The 26,416-nt window shown below is 37.6% G+C and overlaps 1 protein-coding gene across 1 annotated transcript in view; it reads right to left on the bottom strand.

Annotated features, from left to right (window-relative positions):
- Positions 1–26,416, bottom strand: part of RPAP2 (RNA polymerase II associated protein 2) — an 88,689-nt gene that overhangs the window by 15,935 nt on the left and 46,338 nt on the right. Inside the window, exon 11 of the mRNA XM_011939975.1 lies at positions 24,720–24,788. Coding sequence (XP_011795365.1) covers positions 24,720–24,788 — 69 coding nt within the window. The remainder of the gene's footprint in view (positions 1–24,719; positions 24,789–26,416) is intronic.

The raw sequence follows: 26,416 nt of genomic DNA, 5'->3' as shown, positions 1-26,416 counted from the left end.
AGGATGGAGATTCTACACTTCTACATGTAGTATGCTGCAATGGTTAATAAACCTTAAATTCTAGACATTGTTTCTCATATATAATCTAAATGTCTCTTGCAGAATTTTATTTTCTTCTTCATTGAACTTTTGTGGGTGTTTTTGGTCGGGGGGTATGCAAGCTCTTAAAGTTATTCCTTCATATTCTTGAAAATGGTTCTCAGTTAATTCCAAGTCTTTTTAATCTTTCCTTATAGAGGCCATCTGACTACTCCCTATTGGGATTGGTGTTTGCAGTGGTATTCTTTCCTATACTCACTTCTAGCTTATCATTTTTCTAAAATGTAGTGCCCCATAATATAAATATTGTCCAAACTGTCCAAATTCAGTACTTCAAAATATAAAACAAAACATGTCAAACCCCACAGAAATATATCATAAAATAGACTGGGCACAGTGGCTCATGCCTGTAATCTCATTACTTTGGGAAGAATGACCTGGGTGGATCACTTGTGGCCAGGAGTTCAAGACAAGCCTGGCCAACATGGTGAAACCCCATCTCTACTAAAAATACAAGAATTAGCTGGGCATGGTGGCACATGCCTGTAGTCCCAGCTACTTGAGAGGCTGAGGCACAAGAATCACTTGAACCCTGGAGGCAGGTGTTGCAGTAAGCCGAGATCGTGCCACTGCACTCCAGCCTGGGTGACAGAGCGAGACTCTTGTCTCACAAAAAGAGAAACATATAAAATAAAAATGTTTACTTTCGGGTTATCTTTGAAGTACAATTGCAAGATCTTACCAAACACCTGCTTCCTTTTTTTTTTTTTTTTTTGTTAAATTGACTCCCCAGGCTCCTCTTTTCTCCTTATTCCTTATTTCTTTATCCATGCAGTATAAATTATGATATGCTAATTACTTACCTGTTTAGTTTTTTCATTAATGAACAACTCCTACCCCATTATACACTGAAAGGGACTCAAGCTTCTATTCCAATCTTGCAACTTCTAATAGTGAATATCAAATAAAACCAGCATGGGAGTGGTGACTTATTCCTGCAATCCCAGTGCACTGGGAGGCTGAGGTGGGAAGATTGTTTGAGGCCTGGAACTTGAGACCAGTCTGGGCAACAGAGCAAGATCCCATCTCTACCAAAAATAAAAAAATTAGCTGAGTGTGGAGGTGCACGCCTGAAGTCCCAACAAGAGGCTGAGGCGGGAGGATCGGTTCCCACAACTTGTAAACTCGACCCCAGGAGTTCAAGTTTACAGTGAGCTATGATCATGTCACTGTACTCCAACCTGGGTGAAACAGTAAGACAGACCTTGTCTCTAAAACAAAACAAAACAAAGAAACAAAACCCCATAATAACATGGTGGGCCCAAATAACTTCTACATAAATAAAAAACAGTAATGTATACTACAGCTGATATTTAATGTGGTTTATGCAGGAAATACTTTAAAAACAACCAGCAGAGAATGTGATTGGCTGTAAGTAAAAACAAAAGATTTCTGTTGGAAGTTATTCAAGTGATTTAAGTATGAATAAAAACCTCAAAAGGTGACACTTAAGATGGCTTAACACAGGCTATCTGCTGGTGAATATAATTTGAAAACAACTTACATAATAAAAACTTGCAATGTATAAATCACAAACAAGAGGAAACTGCTCATGAAACCTCCACCGATTCAAATCTCACTTCTGAAAAGACAGATATCCTTCTATAACAATTCTTTACCATATGGTAAGTGGCGTAACAACAAAAGCAAAAAGCCAAGTGTCAAACTGCATCTTATTGATAAGACCTTTATTTAGCTGACTGCTCCACATATGCTACACATCAAAAGGAAAGAACGTAAATCAGGTTAGGACAAGTACCCTCCATTTGTTATTCCTGAGCTATCAAACAACATCTGGTTAACAGGAATTATCATATACAGTAGTAAGAAGAGTTTCAAAGTTTGGGCAAGACAACTGAATCAAGAGAGGGATTTTTAATTAAAAGTTGGCATTTTTATTAAAACCTTCTATCCAAGGATTTACAGCTGTACAAACTCTTGACTAAGCCTCAGAAGTTATCCATAATTTTGGAAGTCACCAGTTTGTATTCTGTCAACAGAAAAATACATATAAAGAGTTAAAGTTGTGGTTTATTGAGCAAGCGGAGCTAAATTGATGAATCTCTATGTTATTTATCTCGTGGAGTACAATAAAAGTCAGTAATGAACTTGGATTTTTTCTTTTTCTGAGACGGAGTCTTGCGCTGTCGCCCAGGCTAGAGCGCAGTGGCACGATCTCGGCTTACTGCAACCTCTGCCTCCCGGGTTCAAGCGGTTCTCCTACCTCACAGCCTCCTGAGTAGCTGGCATTACAGGTGCCCACCACTGCGCCTGGCTAATTTTTGTATTTTTATTAGAGATGGGGTTTCAGCAGGTTGGTCAGGCTGGTCTCGAACTCCTGACCTTGTGATCCACCTTCCTCAGTCTCCCAAAGTGCTGGGATTACAGGTGTGAGCCACTATAGCCAGCCATGAACTTGGATTTTTAAGTGGTCTTCCCCATTCTGGTCCCTACTATCTTGCTTACTACACTCATACTGAACCACTGGAAACTCCATACTGTAGCTCCACAATCTGAATTATCCTTTCCTGAATAATCCTAGGTGATATGTGTGAAGATCACATTAGGCATCTGCCTAATATGATATAGCACAGGTATCTCCAAACCTGACTTTCAAAACTGGGCAGAACTAATAACTCTTTCATAGAAGGATTTTCCTAAGTATTCATAATTTATTTCCAAATTTGCAAAATCAAACGAGTAGGCTGTTGTAAAATGACATGGAACAACACTCCTCATACTCACATAATCTTACAGAATAAAGAGCTGTGAGAATGTCTATGTGAATAAAATGTCACCAGAAAGCATGCTTCTCTATGGTTTGGGGTTGGAGGAAGGGACAGGAAGTGAAAGGCCACATACTTTTCTGTACCTAACAGATTTGAGAAATTACTAGGTTCATGCAGAGTTCTGCTGCAGTAGGGAAGCCTGTTCTGCTGATTGCCATGCATAAAGGTGATAAAGATGTAAAGACTGCTAAAAGATAACACTGGGCTTAAAAGAAATTTTTTAAAACACTCACTCTTTCACCCTTCAGAAGTTAGGGCTGGGAAGGAGAAGGTAGGAAGACTATTTCTGTCAAACAGCCATACCTTCAATGTGTACATGCACAGGCACTATGTTTATCACTTTAACCAATTAAAACAAATGGGTATTATAATACCTGAAACTTTGAAGGCTTACAATCAAACAAAAGCAAAAGCCTTCTGGGAAAGACGAGGCACTAATTAATAATGGGTTGGGTAAGTGAAGAATCTAAAAGATGAGGTTTAACAGCATAGTCTTATTTTAGGAGGCTATATGGTTATATTTGAGGAAATCACACTTAATTTTCCCAAATGTGTTTTAGGTGCAACCTATCCAGTCAGTTTCCTTTTGAAAGCTGAAGTACCTGAGGCTTTGGAGAGGGTAAAGGAATTATCCAGGGTCATACTGGCTAAGAAGAGTGCGAAAAGTGGAGACCTTTATCACAAAGGTATCTTGTCTATTTGCTTATCTATCAGGCCCCAATACTTTCTTCCTGCATGGCAGTAACAACTGTAACCTTACCCATATTTTATCTTCTTCTAAAACTTGAGATTTTTCCCTTTTCTACATGAACAAGTGGTAAATGATAAAGGATTAAACCAAAATACCTGTTTGCACACCCATACAATCAAAACTGTAATGAAGAGCTGTGACTGGCAACACAAAGGGTCAAAATGTCATCTATTTTCAGAAATTGCAGGGTTCCATATACAAACCCCAGACATTTTGCAAAATGCCTCTCTCAGATATTGAAAAAAAATTCTGATATATACTTTCAAAAGGAATTTTATCTGTATGTTAGATAAAACATACAATATACACTGCATGCTTCTTAGCATGAAAGTAATTACAATTTCATGTTTAATATTAACTCTTTATCTACTTTGCTTGTTTCTTATTGAGGAAAAGGCAGAAGATTCAACTCCATTAGTGAGACTCTGAACACATCTGTCTCATCTGCGGCCCTTGGCTTCCTCCCCAAAGTAACACAATAGCTACCAGGGCACACAGAAAGAACCTGTCACCCTGTTGAAGAGTTCTTCTTTTTCCATAAAATAACATGGACTGGGCCATATGCATAGGTAACTACTTCATGGTACTTTGCTAAACTGCTGTTATTGATATGTTTTCAGTAAACATGGTTTTATAACCGACAAGGAAACAAATGCCAGGAGGTCAGGGCTAAATTTAAAATTCCCTTTTTTAAGGGACATGGCCTGGCTCTGTCACCCAGGCTGAGGTGCAGTGGTGCGATCACAGCTCACTGCAGCCTCGAACTCCTGGGCTCAAACAATCCTCCTACCTCAGCCTCCCAAATAGCTGAGACTACAGGCAAGCACCAACACATCCAGCTAAAACATTCAGATACTTTAAAATGGATGGTGGGAAACTTTCTAAATTGGAGATAGAGAGTTTTTCCTGAATGCCAGTTCTTTCCTAGTTGTTCTCTTTGTGGCAGGAAAGATCTCAACAACTCAGTCAAAGCTAAGAAGCTATCGTGATTTCCAAGTTTGTTAATTTTTTTTTTTATAGGACTGACTTGTTGGTCTTCAGCCTTCCTGTGAAGTTGCAGGAAGTGTTGGGGCTCAAGTGACTTTCTTAAGGTCATGTAAGTCAGTAAAAGATGAACAAATAACCCCAGAAGTACTCCCACTAGTCTACACTTCTAACCACTAGACCACACTAGTTCACATGTCTGATTCATTTTAAGAAATGAGTAGATCTTACAGTTTTCAAAGACCCACTTGGATATACTCTTCAAATAATTTTTGAAATCTGTCATAACCAAATAAAACATGCAAATGAAAACCAACAATTCTGCTGTTTCTAATTCATCCTTCCTTTGTGATAGTCAAGAGGAACCTTTCAACACTATTAATGATTTTAGAAGAAAGCTAAGTACCTCTAACCAAGCAAACCCTGGTATACACAGCTAAGTCAACTGATTTAGCACTTCTCTACTTAGCACACCAATGTGCACTAGAATTAAGACGGTGGTTCTCAATTCTGCCTGCACAAATTAGCATCACTTGGGGAACTTAAAAAATTCTTATGCCCATGCCCCACCCAAGACCAATGAATCAAAATCTTTGAATCAGTCATTGGTATTTTTTTTAAAGCCTCCCCATGTAATTCTAATATATAGCCAGTGCTGAAAACAATAGATGTGAAGCTCTGTTAAATTTCCAAATTGAATAAGTTTGTGTAGTTCTGTTTATTTGTTATACTTGTTCACTACACTTTTGGAAGAAATTGGATAGTAAAGAAAATGAGATTTTTATATAAATGTGTAACAAAGCAGAAGGTCCCAATGAGAGGTCTTACTCAAGGAGGTTTATACAAGGGAGGTATTATTTCTGCCTGTGGGGTGTTAAGGAAGGCTTCTAAGGAATTGGTAACATTAGAACTGGATCTTGAAGGCTATAATGGGCAGATATGAAAAGAAAATAAATTTCAAGCATAGGTCAAGTCCTATTAAAGATGGTTGTGGGGGAAACAGTCAGTGGACATAATGTAAAGACATAAAAGAGAAATAAGGCGAATAGGTAAGTTGGGGCCACTTGTGAAGGGCCTTGAAATCATGTAAAATTATGTGGTAGGAGCTGGGAAGTCACTAAGTTTCTGAACAAAGGCCTGCCTTAATCAGAGTTAAGCTTCAGTGAGATGATTTTTAAAGCTAGAGGGAAGGATGGACTAGTTGAATGAAGAGACACACGGCAAGGAGAGCTGCTTGGGAGGGCTATAATTGCAGCAGTCTAGGCAAGTAATGAAGGCCTGATGTGGGTTAGTAGCAGTGGGAATGGAGAAAGACAACTGTATACGGAACTAAAAGGACTTAGCAATTGATTAGCTATGAGAGATAAAGAGAAGCACAGTTCTGGGTAATTAGGAGGATAGCAATACCACCAAAAGAAACAGGGGCCATTTGAAAGGCAAAATGACTTCATCTCAAATTTGAGAGTTTGAAATGCTTGGGAGATATCCAAATGAAGGTGCCCAGCAAAAAAGAAAAAAATTTTGGTCTACAATTTAGGAGAGATGTCAGAGCTGAAGATACCATTTTGTGGGGAGAAACACAAGAATTATTTGATTAGGATGACCAATTTTCTTTCTAAGGTAACTCTACTTTTCTTCCTTATTATATCTGCCTTGATTTTTTGAACTAATATCTCATTAATACTTTTCCAAACCTCTTGCATCCTTGCCTTAGCTTTTTTACCTAGCAAAACCTACACCCTGAGATAAATGTTGCAATCTGCTTTCTCCACACCTATAATAGATGGCTGGAAACTACTGATGGCATGGGGATATGGGGAAGAAGGGAACCCTGAAGGTCGGTACCAGTACAAATCCATGATCTGTAGCCTCATCTGGATACTTAATGTCACTTGTCAATTTTCTCTCACCCTGAATTAGCTCCTTTTCTGAATCCTCTCAATGATTACTCCACTATCATTACAGTTGACCCCTGAGCAATGCAGGCATTAGGGACACTGACCCCCTCCCCTACGCAGTTGAAAATCTGTATATAACTTTTGACTCCTCAAAACTTAACTACAAATAGCCCACTGTTGACCAAAAGCCTTACAGACAACATAAACAGTCAATTAACACATATTTTATGCTATATGCTTATAATAAATATTACATAATGCATTATATAAGGATATGTATTAGATCCTTACAATAAAGTAAGCTAGAGGAAAAAAAATGTTAAGAAAATAATGTGGAGGAAGATAAAATATATATTTACTATTCATTAAGTGGAAGTAGATCATCATAAAGGTTTTTATCCTTGTATTCACACTGAGTACGCTGAGGAAGAGGAGGAGGAAGAGAAGTGGGGTTGGTCTTGCTATCTTAAGTGTGGCAGAGGCAGAAAAATATCCACATATAAGTAGACTTGCACAGTTCAAACCCATAAACCCATGTTGTTCAAGGGTCAGTTGTGTTTTCACTCTTTATACAACCGTAACTTCTTCACTCTTAGAAGAGAACCTCATACCCTACTTCATTGAAAAATGAAGTTGTTAGGCATGATATAAAAATCTCTCCCTTCTACCTACAAACGTATCTGCAGTCATGCTGCTCTTCACTTATTTTCTCCCTGTCTCAGAAGATGTAGTATTTCTCTCCCGTTCACACTATTCCATCTGCCTGTGCCATGATCACATTTCCTTGTGCCTCCTGAGACGTGCCCTGTTCCATCATGTGTATCTACCTTGCCTGCAACTTCAAATTATTTTTCTTTATTGGCTCCTTCTCCATATTGTAGGGTTAAGTCTGTTTCTATCCAAAACAAATGGTTACTGTTCAATCTCTTTCCTACCCTTATCATCAGGTTCCTCAAAAGAGAAGCCAACATTTATGGACTCCACTTTCTTATCTTAACTTGAGATGCAGGGGTTCATATACTTCTTCAAATTATAAAAAGGGCTTCCATTTTTTCAAACGTGCCTTTTTTTCCCCCTGAGGAAGAAGTATAAATTTTACTCCTACTTTCAATGTATAACCTTCTATCTCAATGTATAACCTTGGCTGCAAAGAATTGGCTAGTGACACTTAATTTTATATGTTTGGGAACTTGATTTTGGAGCATGTAAAAGTTGTGTGAGTCTTAGTGTTTTAGAGCAACATTTTTCTCTGCACTGATACCAGAATAATACTAGTTATAACCTGGCAGTTGCTTTATTCTCATGAAACATTTTTGCAGTGCAGCAGATTTGTCACTCCTTGCAATGAAAAACCTCTGAGTGACAAAAAACATTATAATGTGGGGCCTCAAAACTCACTGAAAAGAAAATCAGTAAATAAATAAAATGGAAATAGTCCTGGAGATTAAATTACTGTAATGTCTTTTCACCACCACAGAAACTGCAGGTGTTCACCAAGCAGTTTGGAACAGTTTCTGAAGTGCTTTTGCTACACTCGGAATTTTCAATGTTAAGCCTTATGTATTGTGATATGTTTCCGTCTTTTAAAGCAGATTATACTTGAGTTGTGCTAAAATGACAACAGCCAAATCCCAAACTCATTCAAAGTGAATGGTGGGACAACACAAACAGCCAATAGTGAGAACCAGAAAATTCCAGGCTCTTTTTCACCATTTTGGCTTGTAAACTCTGCTTTACAACTTTGTAAAAATATTTAAACAAGGAATAAATAAAATGGAAGCATTTGAATTTTGCTTCCAAACACCACATGACTTTATTTGTTAACTGGAATTATCAGAATGAGAAAAGTCAGAGGCAGGAAGAATATTTAAAAGCTGTTGAGTCTCTATAATACATAATCTAAATGGAAGTGTTTAACAACAGAGAAGAAAGCACAATCAGTGATCGGGATCTTGAATTTCACGAGCACTCTTAATACACCTGGGAATAATTTTTTTCTCCTTGTAACTTTCATTCAAGTTTGCAAGGCTATTTTTTAAAATACATTCAGTAAAACTAGTTAAAGGAAGAGTTTGCCTCTTGAGTAAAAAATTTCCATTAGGACCCATTAATATTTGATAAATGCTTCCAATTCAACGAACAAATATCAACATGTAAAAAAACATTTAACGAATTCTTCAGAATTGTGTCTGTGATGCATCAGATAAATAACTAAAAGACATAGTGCCACCTCTATCGACCTGGTAATTAACTGCTGTATAACCAATTCTTCTATTTTGTCAGTCCACAGAAAACAGTTAAATCCATGGAAGATAAAAGCAATATTTGGAATAAAGTTTTGAATCAAAGAAACATTTAAAAAAAGTTAAAGTGTTTACTAATTTTATAACTAATGAATTAAAAGATAATCTCACATTTACATCTAACTTTGTTTTTTGTTAATTTTATTAAAGATTTTATAAAAATTGCATTTGGAAAAAGGCAATGCTGGATTTGGTTAAAATTAGCAATTCTTTTAAGGCTAAATAGTCACATCTTTATCAGACTGTATTCATGTGGGAAAATATGAATCATTATAGAGATTATATCTCTATAATGAAAGTCTTTTCTTCAGTCACAATAGTAAGCAACTCTTTCTGTTTTTTCACGTGCAATGCAATTTTACCAGTGTTACCAAATCTATGCCGTAAGTCCATAATATCAACAATAATTTATCCAAGTTTTTCCCATCCCATTCATTCTTTTGATGTATCAACAAATATTCACTGAATGCTTACTAAGTGCTAGAGTAAGTGCTTGGCATTAGGAAGACAAAAGTAATCCAGACAATGTCTTTGACTGGAGATTATGTTTTGGTAAGAAAACTGCTTCAAATTCACCTCCCTTACTATAGATATCTTTCCTGGCTTAGCACTGTTTACATATTGTCCAAACACAATATTGGATAAATGGAAATTCTCTTATTCTCATGTAGAAACTTACATGTGTGCGCATATGTACATATATACACATATATATATGCTTTTTTTTTTTTTTTTGGTAAATTATGTTTATGTTCCCAAAACCAACTTGTGGGTCATGGAAGGTGAGAAGGCAGGGTAAGGTAAAAGTCATGAATATGAGAAAATAAAGGTTAGTCACCATAATTAAACATAGTGGCTGTATAACTCAAGCTCAGAAATGCCTAAATTAATTCTCCTAGGGGTATCATTGACCTGTGGAGAAAGGAGGGTAAGAATCAATCAGAGCCAGAATGAAACTAATAATACAGTAATGAATGTAACAGTAGTGAAAATTAATAATACGGGTTTTTGGGAGCTGAAATATACAAGGTTTGGTTCCTGCGCTTTTGAAATTAAGAGCAGGAGGAAAAATGTTACCAAATAATGCTGACATTTAAAGCAAGGAGAGAGAAATATGTGGCAGATAAGTAGGAAAGTGGGTGAAAGGAGTTAGGAAAGAAAAAGAGGCAAATACACCTTTGATGTCATTCCCAGTCTCTTCATGGGCCACATTCCAGCAGTTACCCTCTAGTTCTTCCAGCCTTGCCTGTCTAATGTCTCCTTCCCCTCTGCTACCAAAATGCTCAAACTTCCACTATCTTGAGAATCTTCTGATGATTTATCATATCATATTGGATGATAAACCCCTTCTCCTTTCTGCTTTTGCCAACCATATGAAAAGAGTAGCTGGCATTTGCTCCGTCTAGTGCCTCAACACCACATGTAATACTATAGCAGCCTTTACAATCTGGTCTCCGCTCATCATTCTGTAGAAACTGCTTTCTTGAAGGTTACCCACACCACCCAATTGCCAGGACCACAGCCCTTAGTACTTATTCTCATTCTTATTCAGCACAGAGCAACTACTTCATCTCTAGAAAGGTAGTTACTACATTTTTCTTAAAACTTAAACTTAGGTTTAAGACTCTTTAACAGTGTTCTGGTTGATTACATGCCTGTCTGAGGCACACTGCAGGGCAAAGTACATGTTTTGAAGTCAGATAGGGTCTGAGTCTGAATCTCAGCTCTGACCTTGGGCAAAGTGTATGTCTTTACAGAGCCTATTTCTTCCATTGGTGAGTGGAACACCATTGACCAGACTGAATTGTGAGAATCAAACGAAATAATGTAGAGTCTAGCATGGTGTTTGCATTTAGTTGGTGCTCAAAGTGTCTCTTTCCCCTCTCTCCCCTTTTCTGCTTTCTCTGTATTCTTCAGGCATTCTTGGCCTTGATCCAGCTGTCCCACAAAGTTTTGTCCCATCTTGACTGTGCATTTAACATCCTCTACCTCTGCCATCTCATCCATCCCAATGCTGACACCAAAATCTAGGTCTCTGATTTTCATCACCATTCTTCAGCTCTAGTTCCACATTTTCAACTCCTGTCAGGGAGCCATCTAACTGATAATTTGCCTAAATCTTAAATTGAACAGGAAGTCTCAGCACTTGCAAAACAGGTATAAAACCAAGTGCATCGCTAGGCATGATGGTTCATGCCTGTAATCCCAGCACTTTGGGAAGCCAAGGCGGGTGAATCATCTGAGATCAGGAGTCAAGACCAGTGTGGCCAAAATGGTAAAATCCTATCTCTACTAAACATACAAAAATTAGCTGGGCATGGTGGCGCACACCTGTAATCCCAGCTACTTGGGAGGTTGAGGCCGGAGAATTGCTTGAACCTAGGAGGTGGGGGTTGCAGTGAGCCAAGATTGTACCATTGCACTCCAGCTTGGGCAACAAGAGCATAACTCCATCTCATAAATAAAGATAAAAATAAATGTATCACCTCTTTCAATTAGTTCTTCCTACCTACTTCTCAGAAGGCACCAGTATCTTCACAGCCACCTGTCTTAATATCTTAAAATTATGTTTGACTTTCCCCAACTTTGCAAAATCCTATAGATTCTAGAGCTGTAGTGTTTCTCATAATTTGTCTCTTCCTTTACATTTCATTGCCTCACTGCTCTTCGTTTAACTAGGCTGTTACTAGTAGAGGCTTTGAGAAAATCAATTCCATAAAAGGTGGGGGCAAGATCCAGAATGCAAAGGATTAATGAGAAGCACTGGAATCACTGAGAGCAGACAAGCTCTTCAAGAAGTTTGGTAGGTGAGTGGATGATAGCCTGAGGTCAAGAAAAAAGGATAGGTGTATTTGTCTTTCCTGTTTTTTTTTTTTTTTTAATTTAAAGATGAATAGGCTGGGCATGGAGGCTCACACCTGTAATCCCAGCACTTTGGGAGACCGAGGTGGGGGATCACTTGAGTTTAGGAGTTCGAGACCAGCCTGGGCAACAAAGTGAGACCCATCTCTACAAAAAAAATTTTTTTTAAAGCTGAGCATAGTGATGCATGCCTATGGTCCCAGCTACACGGGAGGCTGAGGCAGGAGGATCACTTGAACTCAGGAGGTTAAGGCTTTAGTGAGCTGTGACTGTGCCACTGCACTTTAGCCTGGGTGACAGAGTGAGACCATGTCTCAAAGGAAAAAAAATAAAGATGAGCCAGCCCCTAAAAATTTTAAGTACAGTGAGACAAGCATACATTAATCAAGTAATCATACAATTAAATATGAAACTGAAAACAGGGTAAGTGCTAAGAAAGAAAAGTTTATAGAGTTGTGAGTGCCTGCGTACAGACATATTTGATCTAGCCACAGAGGTCAGGGAAAATTTCCTGAGGAGGAAACACTTCCTCAAGTTCTGAAAGAAGAAGGGGAATTAACCAAGGGAAGAGGGGAAAGAACATTTCAGACCTGTGTCCTACAGTGGTAAAGATTATGATGAGAAAGATATGAAAGAAGGTCAGAGTGACAGGAATGGGAGAACAAGGTAGGATGGTGTGAGATGAGGCTGGAGAAGAAAGAAAGGCCTCATCACAGGGGTACATAGGCTGCAGTAAAAAGTTTTTCTTTAAGAGCAATTGAAAGTCTTTGAAAGGCTGACGCAAGGTGGAAGATAGGATCAGATCTGACTCCAGATCTCTGCAAGACTAACCTTCCTAAAACACAGATTTTATGATATTATTCTACTCAAAACTTAAATGAAGGGAGGATCACTTGAACCCAGGAGTTTGAGGTTACAGTGGGCTATGATCACGCCATTGACTGCAGCCTGGGCAATAGGGCAAGATCCTGTGTCTAAAACAAACAAACAAACAAAACTCCACAAAAAAACAAAAACAAAAAATTTAAATGACTTTCATTACCCACTGAATTAAGTTTATCTGCCATTAAAGGATTTATCTCAGGGGCAGGGTATGCTGGCTTACGCCTGTAATCCCAACACTTTGGGAGGCCAAGGCAGGCAGATCACTTGAGGCCAAGAGTTTGAGACCAGCCTGGCCAACATGGCAAAACCCTGTCTCTATTAAAAATATAAAAATTAGCTGGGTGTGGTGGCGCACGCCTGTAGTCCCAGCTACTCGTGAGGATGAGGCACAAGAATCGCTTGAACCCGGGAGGCAGAGGTTGCAGTGAGCCAAGACCATGTCACTGCACTCCAGCCTGGGCAACACAGACTTTGTCTCAAAACAACAACAACAAAAATCTATCTCTGCAATAGACCCAACCTTTCCTTCTAGTTATCAGCCTTATCTTGCTTTTTTCATGCTATACATAGGTACTTCCTAGAATCCTCTCATCTGTTCTATTTCTTGAAATCCTTTCTGTCTTTTGAACCCATCACCTTTGTATGCTCCCCCAAACAGATCTTTTACTTCTATTATAACCTCCCAATTGAAGTCTTTTACTTCTTTGAATCCCAACAATATTTTGTGCCTTTTTTTTTTCCGGCATTTAACACATTCAATTTTTTATTGTAGCTATTTGTGCAGCACATTATTGATTTCTCCCTTTCCTCAACCTCCAATAGGCTGTAAAGTGTTTAAGGGAAAGGGATTTGTTTAATCTTTGTATTCCCTATAGGGTCTAAGACATAGTCTTACTCATAGCGTTGCTCAATAAACATCTGTTGTGTGTGTGTGTGTTATATATGCAATTCTTTTTTTTTTTTTTCTTTATGAGATGGCGTCTTGCTCTGTCACCCAGGCTGGAGTACAGTGTCACAATCTCAGCTCACTGAAACCTCTGCTTTAAGGGTTCAAGCGATTCTCCTGTCTCAGCATCCCAAGTAGCTGAGATTACAGGAGGTTCCCACCATCATGCCTGGCTAATTTTTGTATTTTTAGGAGAGACGTAGTTTCACCATGTTGGCCAGGTTGGTCTTGAACTCCTGACCTCAGGTGATCCACCTGCCTTGGATCCACTCCCAAAGTGCTGGGATTATAGGTGTGAGCCACTGCGTCTGGCCCATTTTTTAATGAGAGAAAAAAGGTAGAAAATAAAAAAGGAAAATGGGCCAGGTGTGGTGGCTCATGCCTGTAATCCCAGCACTTTGGGAGGCTGAGGTGGGCAGATCACTTGAGGCCAAGAGTTTGAGACCAGCCTGGCCAACATGGCAAAACCCCATCTCTACTAAAAAAAAAAAAAAAAATTAGCCCGGAGTGGTGACACACACCTGTAATCCCAGCTACTTGGGAGCCTGAGAGAGGAGGATTGCTTGAACCCAGGAGGCGGAGGTTGCAGTAAGCCGAGATCAGGTCACCTGTACTGCAGCCTGGGTGACAGACAGAGATTCTGTCTCAAAAAATAAAAGTTAAAAAAAGGAAAATGGTATTCCAGAGCTATTTTTTTAAAAAGTCCTTAAATGTGATTTGAAGAATTAGAAACACTCAAATAAAATAACTTTCTAAACTTTTCTATTCATTGATGATACTTATTCCCAGAATAAGAATAATAAGAATAGGCTGGGCATGGTGGCTCACACCTATAATCCCAACACTTTGGGAGGCTGAGGCAGGTGGATCACTTGAAACCAGGAGTTTGAGACCAGCCTGGCCAACATGGTGAAACCTCATCTCTACTAAAAATTTTAAAAATAAATAAATAAAACAAAATGTAAAGAATAAATTGGATGAGGAAAAAAAGGCCCACAGTTGGAGTGAGGATTCTGTAAGGAAAACAGTTTCAAAACATATTTTAACATTCACAAAATTAATTTACACGTTTCATTTTGCTCTTTACCACCCTTATTATAATGTGCAGGTGCTAAACCACTCCACGTTCTCCTTTTACATTTGAGGAAAAGTTCCACATCTTTGATATGAAGAGCAATACAGTTTGAGTATCCCTTATCTAAAATGCTTGGGACCAGAACTGTTTTGGAGTTCGGATATTTTAGAATTTTGGAATACTTGCATTATACTTACTGGTTGAACATCCCTAATCCAAAAATCCGAAATCTGAAACACTCCAACGAGTATTTCCTTTGAGCATGTTGGAAATACTTGCTGAAAAAGTTGGTGTTGGTGCTGAAAAAGTTTCGGATTTTGGAGCATTTTGGATTTTGGATTTCTAATACTTAACCTGTATAATGTCAACTAAAGTCTGCACTAGAAAGAGAAGGCCTCTTCGGGGTGTTCCTCTCATTTATTTAAATGAGTACTCTGAGCTCTTTCCATAGAAAGAGTGACTGACTAGTATTTCCCTGCCAAGCTTATGATGGAGATATGTAACAAAGTATAACACTTGGACAGTGTCACCACGGAACTCCACCTGCAAAATTAAATTGTTTCCTATGCTAAATATACTCCTCTTTATCTCTTTCAGAAGACTTTGATATATTGCATGAAAACAGTTTCTTACTTTTTATACCTCATACTTGAATTAGCACTACCAAGTTGATTTAACCTGGATTTAGTCCAATCCTTCACACTGCCAACAATAATAGTCAATGAAGTTAAGTAACTTGTACAAGGCTATCCTGCTAGTTAGGAACAAAAATAGGATATAATCCAGAATGAGACTGAGTTTAGGGTTTCGAGAGACCCTTGTATAGTTAAAGGTAGTCTGTGGGGTAGAATAATTATATTTAAAAAAACATAATGTTAAATAAAATTAATGACATAAGGACAAGGTGGGAGGATTGCTTGAGCTCAAGACCAGCCTAGGCAATGTGGTCAAACCCTATCTCTACAAAAAAAATTAGCTGGGCATGGTAGCATGTACCCATAGTCCCAGCTACTTGGGAGGTTGAGTTAGGAGGATTGCTTGAGGCTGGGAGGCAGAGATTGCAGTGAGCCAAGATCATGCCACTGCACTCCAGCCTGGGTAACAGAGAACCTGTCTCAAAATAATAATAATAAGAATAATTAATTATATAAATTAAAATTGCATTTAATCTTAAGCACAAAGCTAATGTCCCCAAATTTGAAAAACCAGGAGGCATGTGAGGTTAGTACCATTAAAGGACTTCTAAGAGAAACAAAAAAGTAGACAAGGAGAATATGCTATTAAGAAGTATGTCACTATGAACTTTCCATTTCAGAACTACTATCTAGAAAACAGAGATAAAAACTCTGATTATAAGAAACTATGATAGCCAAATAAAATAAAATGTTTTTCTTATAACAGATGGTTTATGTCCTGTTAATGTTTGCATTTAATGCTTTAGGTTTACCCATTAATAAGGAAGCAGGGATGCTTTCCACTGATATTTCTAATTCAAAGGAAAAAAGTTCTTTGTAACTCACTTTGTAGTGATATATTACACATAGGTTTGTTTAAAGGGCTGGGTTACAGTGACTTTACAACTTTATATCTAATTCCTGTTTGTGACAGATCTACAGAACAACTTGGCAGATGAATACTGGAAAAGCTTTTCTTCATCATTGTCGCCATGTAACAATTCTCTCAGAATAGTGTCTCCAACTCTTTTTCAATACTCTAAGATTGAAATGTAGTCAACTATGGCTTCCATACACAATGATTATCACACCCTTATAGTGGCAGACCCTGATGCTGGGGGTAACAGTTCCCTCAAGCTTCATGCTTCCTAGCTCTCAGGGAGCTCAGTCAGGATGTGATGATGGCACTAGCAGATAGAGGGACTGGCTCCTAAAATCAAGGCTGTGATTTGCAAGGGCCAACTGCTGCTAACTGCTGTCATCACCACCACTGCTGCTGCTTGGGACAGGGCAGCTGGAGTGCACATCTTTTTGCTCAGGATCCTTGATGACTTTTAATGTGGAGTATGGCCTGAAGTTGGAGATACTCAACTACTTATGAATAAGAAAAAAGAGTAGCATTATAAAACTGCCAAAGATATAGGGAATTCTGTGGGGGGAATTATTGTAGAAAGTCAGCTTTGATTAAAAATTTAAACAAGTATTATTTCTTTAGAAACTATCTAGATTCCCATATAGCTCTGTTGGCTGAGGGTAAAGTTATTTCAGTTTAAAAACATGTTTTTGTTACATAAACTCTCAGCAATAAGTATGGGAATGTATAGAAATAATCTAATTATTGTTCAATCCTCAGTAAACAGATAAATATTTAAACTTCACAAAGACAAAGGTGATAGGATAGTAAATATCATAAGATAAACAAATTCAAGATTTATATAAGCAAGAAACAAAAACTGAATTTTATGGATACTAAGGAATCCAAAAGAATACCAGTAGCTACTGTTCAGACATTTATATGGTTTCAGACTGAACACTATGAACACCGTAACCTTTGTTTTTGGCTTGAAAGTACTCATTTTGCGTTTATAGTAGAAATTCCTAAAACATAAGAAATTGATGTTACATGTCCATGAAAGCCTAAAATCAATTAGATTAGGCATATTTAAGTTTTGGGGAAACTGCATATATAAGCCTTTAAAATGACTACTGGGTATGAAGCAAGATGAGATAATTTGTAAAGTTCAATCTTTGGAGCCCTCATACATTGCTAGTGGAAATGTAAAATGATACAACCACTGTGGAAAACACTTTGGCAGTTCTTTTAAAGGTTAAACAGAGTTATCATTCTACTCCTAAGCAATTCTACTCCTAAGTATATACCTAAGAGAACATAAAACATATGCTCACACAAAACATCTGTACATGAATGTTTATAGCACTGTTACCCATCAAATAGCAAAAAATGGAAATAACCCAAATGTTTGTCAACTGATGAATAAACAAATGTGGTATATCCATACAATAGAATATTATTTGGCCATAAAAAAGAATGAAGTACTGTTACATGCTACAAAATGGATGAATCTTGAAAACACATTAAGTGAAGGAAGCCAGATATAAAAGGTCATATATGATTCCATTTATATGAAAAGTTCAGAAATAGATAAATCCGTCAAGATAGAGAATGGATTTATGGTTGCCAGAGGACTGGAGGAAGGGAAATTGGGACTGAACTAATAGATAGGAGGTTTCTTTTTTGGGTGACAGAAATGTTCCGGAATTAGATAAGTGGTGACGGTTGTACAACATAGTGAATATGCTAAAAACCAGTGAACTGTATATTTTGTATATTTTAAAATATACAAATGGTGAATTGTATATGAATTTTATCTCAACTTTAAACAGCTCAGTTAAATATAAAAATCCCATAATTGTAAGGAAATATAAAAAAGTAATTTCAATGATCTTCAAATATGGTCTCAAATACCTAAAATTAAATTTGGACTACTAAGGGAAAGAGCTGGGAATACTTGTAACCAATAGATTTCTAAGGAACCATCTCTTTGTTTTTCATGGTATGTTTACAGATTTTTCTGAGGAAATTAGCAATAGGCAGGCTTTAAAAAAACAGCCTGCTGAGGCAAAAGCCTTAGTCACATCTTTCCATTCAGGCCTGGTAGCCCTAGGGAAGTGACTCTCCAGAGTATCTATCTGTATGATGGTTACCTAAAGTGGCTGCCCATGTCCAGTGATGGCTTTTGTTTAGTGATCATGGTCAAGTTGAGCTGTTTAAATACCATTTCCCAGGACTTATATGCTACTCCCTGAACGACAGGAATACTCAAAGCTTTTAGAGAGAATAAACTATTGTATGGTCTCTGCCTAGGAAGCGGGCCACAGTTCACTGGAAACAGCCAGTTCAGATAAATAAAATGAAAGCAGACATTTTTGGAGATGGTCTTGAAAGCTTTCCATTAGAGAACATCAAGGGCATAGAACTAGGAAGAGCATGTATCCATGTTAGACTACTACACGTCACTTTATCCTCTATCCTTTCTGAGTAATACAAAGTATTCATCTCCCTCATTGGATAACCAAATAATTCACACAGAACACAACACACACCTCCCTCTCTCCCTGGTCACCAAGAGACATTTGACTCTTATGATACAATTAACCATAGACCATCAGAAAACAAAGTAGTGGCTTATTTACAAAGCTTTTATATTAAACTTGGGTGGAAAAGTTACATTTTAAGTATAAGCACTCTTGAGGAAACCTGATTCCCATTTCTGCACATAGGCTGCACATAAAGGAACTCAGGCCAGTTAAGCTGCTTCTTGATAGCCTTCTATATGTCTTCTCTTTGGCTGCCAGTTTTGGTCTGGACACTTCCCTGTATTTCTCAGTTTTAGGTCACCATCAGCACAGTCTGCTCTTGTGTTACAGGCTCAAGAATACTGACAGAGGGCACAGAAGACTGGGGAAGACCAAGAGCAAAGGGAAGAGGGAAGGAGTAAATGGAACAGAAGCTAAGCGATGTGTCCTATGGCTAGAAAATCTTCTCAAAATACCAGTTAAATCTTTTCAAAAAAGCTATTCTGAATACTGTGACCATGATTAAAAGCGATTCTTTACTTTCTGGTTTCTTATATTGTGGGTAACATGGAATTATGAGGAATATAAAAACAAATATGATATACCTAAATCATATCAAAATACCACATCATAAAACATAATTTTATGCAATTCATTATGGTTCTTTCTTTTTTCTTTGAGACAGAGTCTCACTCTATCACCAGGCTGGAGTGCAGGGGCGTAATCTTGGTTTACGGCAACCTCTGACTCTCTGGTTCAAGCGGTTTTCCTGCCTCAGCCTCCCGAGTACCTAGGATTACAGGCACGCCATGCACAGCTCATTTTTGTATTTTTAGTAGAGATGGGGTTTCACCATGTTGGCCAGGATGGTCTCAATCTCCTGACTTTGTGATCTACCCGCCTCAGCTTCCCAAAGTGCTCACAGGCATGAGACACTGCACTCGGCCTACTGTCCTTTCTAACTTCAAAATATATAAATATATTAATAAGCTTTACACAGTAGAGTATATAGGTACTAAATATTTACGGAAGACTATCTTTTATTTTGAGACAGTCTCACTCTGTCGCCCAGGCTGGAGTGCAGTGGCGCCATCTCAGCTCACTGTAACCTTCATCTCCTGGGTTTAAGTGATTCTCCTGCCTCAGCCTCCGGACTAGCTGGAACTACAGACATGCCGCACCATGCCCGGCTAATTTTTGTATATTTAGTAGAGATGAGGTTTCACCATGTTGGCCAGGCTGGTCACAAACTCCTGACCTCAACTGATCTGCCTGCCTCGGCCTCCCAAAGTGCTGGGATTACAAAGTACAGGCGTGAGCCACTGCACCTGGCCTATACAAGACTATCTATATATATTTACATACATTTTTATTAAAAGTCATGCATCAAAGATTGTGGAGAAAGCCTAACATCTCAATAGCACATATTTAGTTAAGAAAATCAGGTTCAACTCTATATTATTTCACTATATAGTACCTTTTACAGGAACAAAATCAGATCTAAGAGTAAAGTCTGATAAACTTCAACTAAGATGCAAAATTACAACCAGGTACTTAAGCAATAAATCTGAGCAATTATCAGGTTATTTTATTGCATTTCTAATGAGTTCTTTAAAAAAAAAAGTCAATTATCACTATTATATATGTTCTTCTTTGTATAAGGAGTGCTTCAGAGTCTTTAATTATAACATTTATTAAGTAAGAACGAGAGGACATTTTTAAAGGAGTTAAAGGAACATTAATTCCTTCATAAATGTATAGTGCTTAAGCTCTGCTTTAGAAGGTGTTTCCATGTGCTCTTGGGTAGGGTACCACGTAAGGTCTGAATTCATAGTATAAATATCAATAAATGTTGCAATCACAATAGTAATTCAAGTTCTATGGAATCAGTGAGAAACCAAAATGAAGTGGGAATAGGTCATGATGTATTTTCATATGGGATGCATTTCATTGAGTGTGCAGTGATCAACTGTACCAACTCTGTTTGATCAGATTTTTTTCTGAGATACGCAAATACAATTTCCATCAGCATACACTGATAAATTACATGTTATGGTCCAAATTATTATTCTTATTTGAGATAGGGTATTGCTCTGTTACCCATGCTTGAGTGCAGTGGCATGATTATGGCTCACTGCAGCCTTATCTCCTGGGCTGAAGCAATCCTCCCACCACAGCTTCTCTAGTCGCTAGGACTATAGACATATATGCCACCATGCCTGGCTAATGTTTTTATTTTTTGTAGGGACAGAGTCTTACTATGTTGCTCAGGCTGGTCTTCAACTCCTAGGCTCAAGCAATCCTTCTGCCTCAGCCTCCCAAAATGCTGGGATTATAGGCATGAACCACTGCACCTGGCACAGATTTAAAAAATGTTAATACATCTGTGAAAGAGCAATGAAAGTCACCAGGAGAAGCTGGCTTGCTACCAAAACTCCTTATTTCCTTTAAGAATAAAGGTGTGAAAATTCAAGACTCAGTTTTATTTATGTTGTCCTGGACTATCACGTTTAGGTCAAAATGTTGATTTTTTTCCCCCTTTAACAAGAGTTAGACTTGTGGCATTATAGCAACATACTAATACAATTATATATAGGTGTATGTATGTATCCTCTTCTAAGAGTTCACATGAGGAATTCTGAAAACAGCTTTCATGGATTAAACAAATGCTATTATAGTAATAATAAAACTTAGCAATATTCATATATAAAGAACAGTACTACTGAACGTATTATCTTATATTCATCTTAAGTAACAACTGCCATTTAGAATCTTTTGCCTAGCTATAAAGACTTATAAGCAGTTTGTTTTTAAACATGAATTCCAGAAATGTCTACAAGTTGTGACTTAAAAATTCCATTGGAAATTTGAGAGTAGATGTGAAAATTTTCTGAATTATAGGATAATTATTTTTAAAAAAGACATACTCCCATGTATGCCTACAGTCAGTGTTACTGGCAATAAGCTAAAAGGCTGAAAGGTGGGGTTACTTCTCCACAAATACGCGTGCGTGTGTTTCCTCTTTTTTTATATGTGCATGTCTCTGGGTGTCTAAAGTCTCCATATTTTTCACTGTAAGGGTACTTATCCAATGCTGGCCCCCATGCCTGCTTTTGCTTTCCCCAATGACAAAATGCCTTCTCTAAAAAGTAATTGTGAAACTGTAAAGGGGAGAAAAGGGGTGGAAATACACATTAAAGTATAATTATACTTTATAGAAGTCAATGGAGTTTTCACATGATGAATATGTATTTTAATTTTATCCCTAACTTGTACAGTAGTATTTACAGTAAAAAGATGACAAATGGACAAAGCTGGAGATAAAAAAGTCTATCAGTTGAGCCACAGATTTCCAGTGGGGGCAGAAATATGAAAAGCTAAAGGGGAATTTCTGAGAAAAGAGGAAATAAGAAAATAATACAGCACAGGAGACAGAAGTCTTAGAAGCTGATGATCAAAAGAACAGGGAGATTCAGCTAGTGAAGATACAGAGTGTGAAAATGCAGAATAAAAAGAATCTGCAAGGAAGGCCAAAAGCAAAAGTTAGAATTATCAGAAAACAAGATTTCAAAGGCAAAAACCTAGGAAACACTACCTGTCTTGGTGTCTATAGTGACCAAAGATTTTTAAAGAAGCCAAAAGGGTTTCCCCTAACTGGGGAAGATTTTAGTTGTCCAGTTGACCAATGGCTAAGAGAAGGAAGGTTAGATCTAGCGGTAGGGATTAGGGCATAACGAAAGAGAGGAGGGATGCAAGGTGAATGACAAAAGCAAATAGTGTTTACTGCTACAATTTCAAGATTGATTGCACTAGGCCGGATACAGTGGCTCATCATGCCTGTAATCACAGCACTTTGGGAGGCCAAGGCAGGCGGATCACAAGGTCAGGAGTTCGAGACCAGCCTGACCAACATGGTGAAACCCCAACTCTACTGGGCATGGTGGCAGGTGTCTGTAATCCAGCTACTCAGGAGGCTGAGGCAGGAGAATCACTTGAACCCGGGAGGCAGAGGTTGCAGTGAGCCGAGATTGCGCCATTGCACTCCAGCCTGGGCAACAGAGCAAGACTCCATCTCAAAAAAAAAAGATTGATTGCCCAATATGAAACACACGATACACTACACTAAAATGTGTGCAATTTGTTCCGTGAATTCAATTAAGGCACTATTTTTATGGGTCACTGACTCTTGAAATAAGAGGTTCCCTACATTATATCCAAAGTTAAAGAAGTCAAACAGTGCATAAAAGGACTAGCAAAGCTTTCAGTATTTTGTGCCACATGGATGCCTCTATTAAAATGAAACACTAGAGAGGTTTACTTTTGTATGGAATAATCATATGAAATTTTAATGGTAGCCTTTATTATTTCATTTTCCATACTTTTTCAGTTCTTTGCTATATATTTTAGATAAGATGTGGCAAAAATTTAATCCCAAAACAGTAGGACTTAATGTGTCTTCAGTAAGCAGTGCTAATACCTTCAGTAAGTGGCTGAGAAAGCAAGATTCTGAGATTAATGCTGAGCCTAGGCCTCTGACTTGTCAACCAAAAAAGTTACTTCTCCCTTTAGTATAATGAATTGCAGAAGTACAGTTAAACAGTTGTCTATAAGGGTTTATTAGCAGGCATATGATCTGGTCGGTGAGCAGAGATACTGATATTTCCTTTGCCAGTGACCAAAATATTTACAAATTTCATAAAATGGAAAAAACTTTCTAAAAAATTCATAAGATCAGTTCACAAATTACCAAGTCAGCTGGAACACTGAATAGTAGAAATGACAAAAGATTTGTTCTTATGGTTGATAAAAAATTTATATCAGGGCATTCAAGTAAAGTTATTTTCTATGTTCTGATTTAATGAATCATGTGAGTTGTATCTGGTTGGGTGACACAGATTCTGGCTCACTGAAGCCTACTCTAATGCTTCTCAGCACAGCCTTCCTAGGGACAGTAAAGCCAGAATAACATGTCAGACTGAAGTAATATCAAAGAAAGAGAAAGCAGGGCTGGAGAGGCTATGAGATTGATTCATAACACTTTTTGACCTGTGAGTGTCTGGTAAGTTTTCCAAGTCCTATGGGCTTCAATGACCTCTAACAAGCACCAAGCAGCAACAGTAATGCAATAATGAATGGTCCTCAAAAGAAGAATTTTACAATTCAAGCTGAAAAACCCTACACTTATTAAATAGTTGTAACCCTATTGATAAATAGCCTTAGAAACCACTAGTGGTTTCTTAAAAGCTGAATGAGTATTAAATGTTTTATATATGCTTTTGTAGTAAGCATCTGGTTTAGTTCCTTTAAACCTGTCAGATTTTAAAATTGTACATTAATTTAAAAACTTTTTTGATGCTAATAAAGTATGTTGAAAAACAAAATAATATTAGGTATGTAAAAATACAGATGTAAAATAATGAAGCCCATTCAATGTTAATACAATGGACTACTAAAAATGAAACTAAAAGACTATTCTGTATATATGCCACATGAGGATGTTTGTCTCTTTCAAAGATGATAACAGACTGGGTGTGGTGGCTCATGCCTATAATCCTAGCACTTTGGAAGGTAGAGGCAGTTGGATCTCTTGAGTCCAGGAGTTCGAGACCAGCCTGGGCAATATAGTGAGACACCGTCTCTACAAAAAATATAAAAATTAGTCAGGCATGGTGGTGCGTGGCTGTAGTCCCAGCCACTAGAGAGGCTGAGGTGGGAGAATTGCTTGAGCCTGGGAGGCACAGGTAGCAGTGAGCCGAGATCACGCCAATGCACTCCAGCCTGGGCGACAGAGCAAGACTGTGTTTCAAAAAAAAAAAAAAAAAAAGAGATGATAACAAATAGTATTTGTAAAGAATAAGGTATACAGAAGAAAAGATGGTAAAAAAAAATATGGAGAATAATTACATATCACTTTATATAAAAGTTGTTTTATTACATAGGAAAGGAAAGTAAGGCACAAAATAGAGGTATGATATTTTCCAAGGCAGTTTACAAAATCAGTGGATCACTTTGTTTTTCCCTAATTAATATGCTTCACACTTAGTATTTAGAGTTAAAATCTGAGAGAGTACTTACAATGACAGCAACACCATAGCAATTAAAGTCCATTCCGCAGGTTTGTGTATAATATTTCTATTTGTTAACCTGAAAGACAGATAAAATTTATCCAAGGAGTGTTACCTTTAAGTAAACTTTCTCTTTCTTTCTAGAGAACATCAGATTTATAATAATGTGCCACAGATGCACTATTTTTTTAAAATACTTGTTATATTTGACAGGAAAGAGTCAATAGTGTAATAATGCCGCTCAATAGTCACTATCTGATAATGGCCATCTCAAAAGGAAGTGTTCCAGCACCACTTTTTTATGTTTTAATAATATTACTACTAGACAAGATAAACATATAGGAACAATGTGGGCAACTAAATTGCTTGATTAAAACACACACCCCCTCAACACATATACTCATAATATTCTCTATGCTTTCCCCTAACCAAGCAATTCCTCTCCTCCCCTCCCTTCCCCTCCTCTTCCCTCCCTCTTCTCCCCTCCCCTCTCTCTTCTCTTCTCTTCCTCTTCCTCCTCCTCTTCTCTTCTCTCTTTCTTTCTTCTCTCTCCTTCTTCTTCTTTGTTTTTTTTTAAAGAAAGGGGGTCTTGCTATGTTGCCTGGGCTGCGGTGCAGTGGCTCTTCACAGGCATGATCATGGTACACTGTAGCCTTGAATTCCTGGGCTCAAGAGATCCTCCTGACTCAGCCTCTTGAGTAGCTGGGATGACAGGTACATGTTGCTGTGTCTGGCTTAAGGTAAGCAATTTCTGATTGTAATTTTACTTCATCTTCTGTACCTTTCCATCTGGTGCTAGGTTGGTAGCAGGCAATTAAGGGATGTTATAGTCCATAATTTACAGAAATAAGAGTTGGCTTAATAAATTATAAGAATAGGTCTTTATTAAAGAAAACTTAAGTTTTTAAAAAAATCAGAAGTAAATTTTATCATTAAGCCATTAATGGCAACAAAAAACTCTGTAGTCATCTTAGTTTCTCAGAAAGCATTTAGAAAGATCACTCTAAATTTAAAAATGATATAAATCAGTAAGGAAATATCAGCCAATAAATAAATGGTAAAGGATATGAACAGGGAATTTATAAAGGAGGAAATTTGAAATGGACAATAAAAATTTGAAAAGGAGCTCAATCTCACTAATAATTTGAGAAATTAATATAAAGACAATAATTCACTCCATCCACCTGGAAAAATGAAAGACTGGCAATACCAAGGTTGGTGAGGATGGGAAGAAATAGTGCAACACACTGTTGATGTTAGCAATTGAATGACAATCTGGCAATATCTAATAAAGTTGAAAATGCATATAAACAGCCCAGCTATTTACATACTTCTAGATATAAAGCCTAAAAATACTCTCACTTATACATAAAAAAAATGTGTGTGAAGGTTGTTAATGTAACTCTGCTTGTAATAGAAAAATAAACTGTGGCATATTTATAAAATATTAAATAGCGGTTAAAATGAATAAACTAGATTTACATATTTTGCTCATCATAATTTTGAATGAAAGAAAGCAAACATGGCATGGCTTTTTTTTTTTTTTTTTAGACAGAGTCTTGTTCTGTCACCCAGGCTGGAGTGCAGTGCCATGCTCTTGGCTCACTGCAACCTCCACCTCCCGAGTTCAAGCAATTCTTCTGTCTCAGCCTCCCAAGTAGCTGGGATTACAGGCATGTGCCACCACGCCTAATTTTTGTATTTTTG

Source organism: Colobus angolensis, unplaced genomic scaffold, assembly GCF_000951035.1.
Source record: "Colobus angolensis palliatus isolate OR3802 unplaced genomic scaffold, Cang.pa_1.0 Scaffold186, whole genome shotgun sequence".
NCBI classification, from domain to species: domain Eukaryota; kingdom Metazoa; phylum Chordata; class Mammalia; order Primates; family Cercopithecidae; genus Colobus; species Colobus angolensis.
The sequence above is the reverse complement of the archived record's forward strand: the minus strand, read 5'-3'. Positions and strand labels throughout refer to the sequence as shown.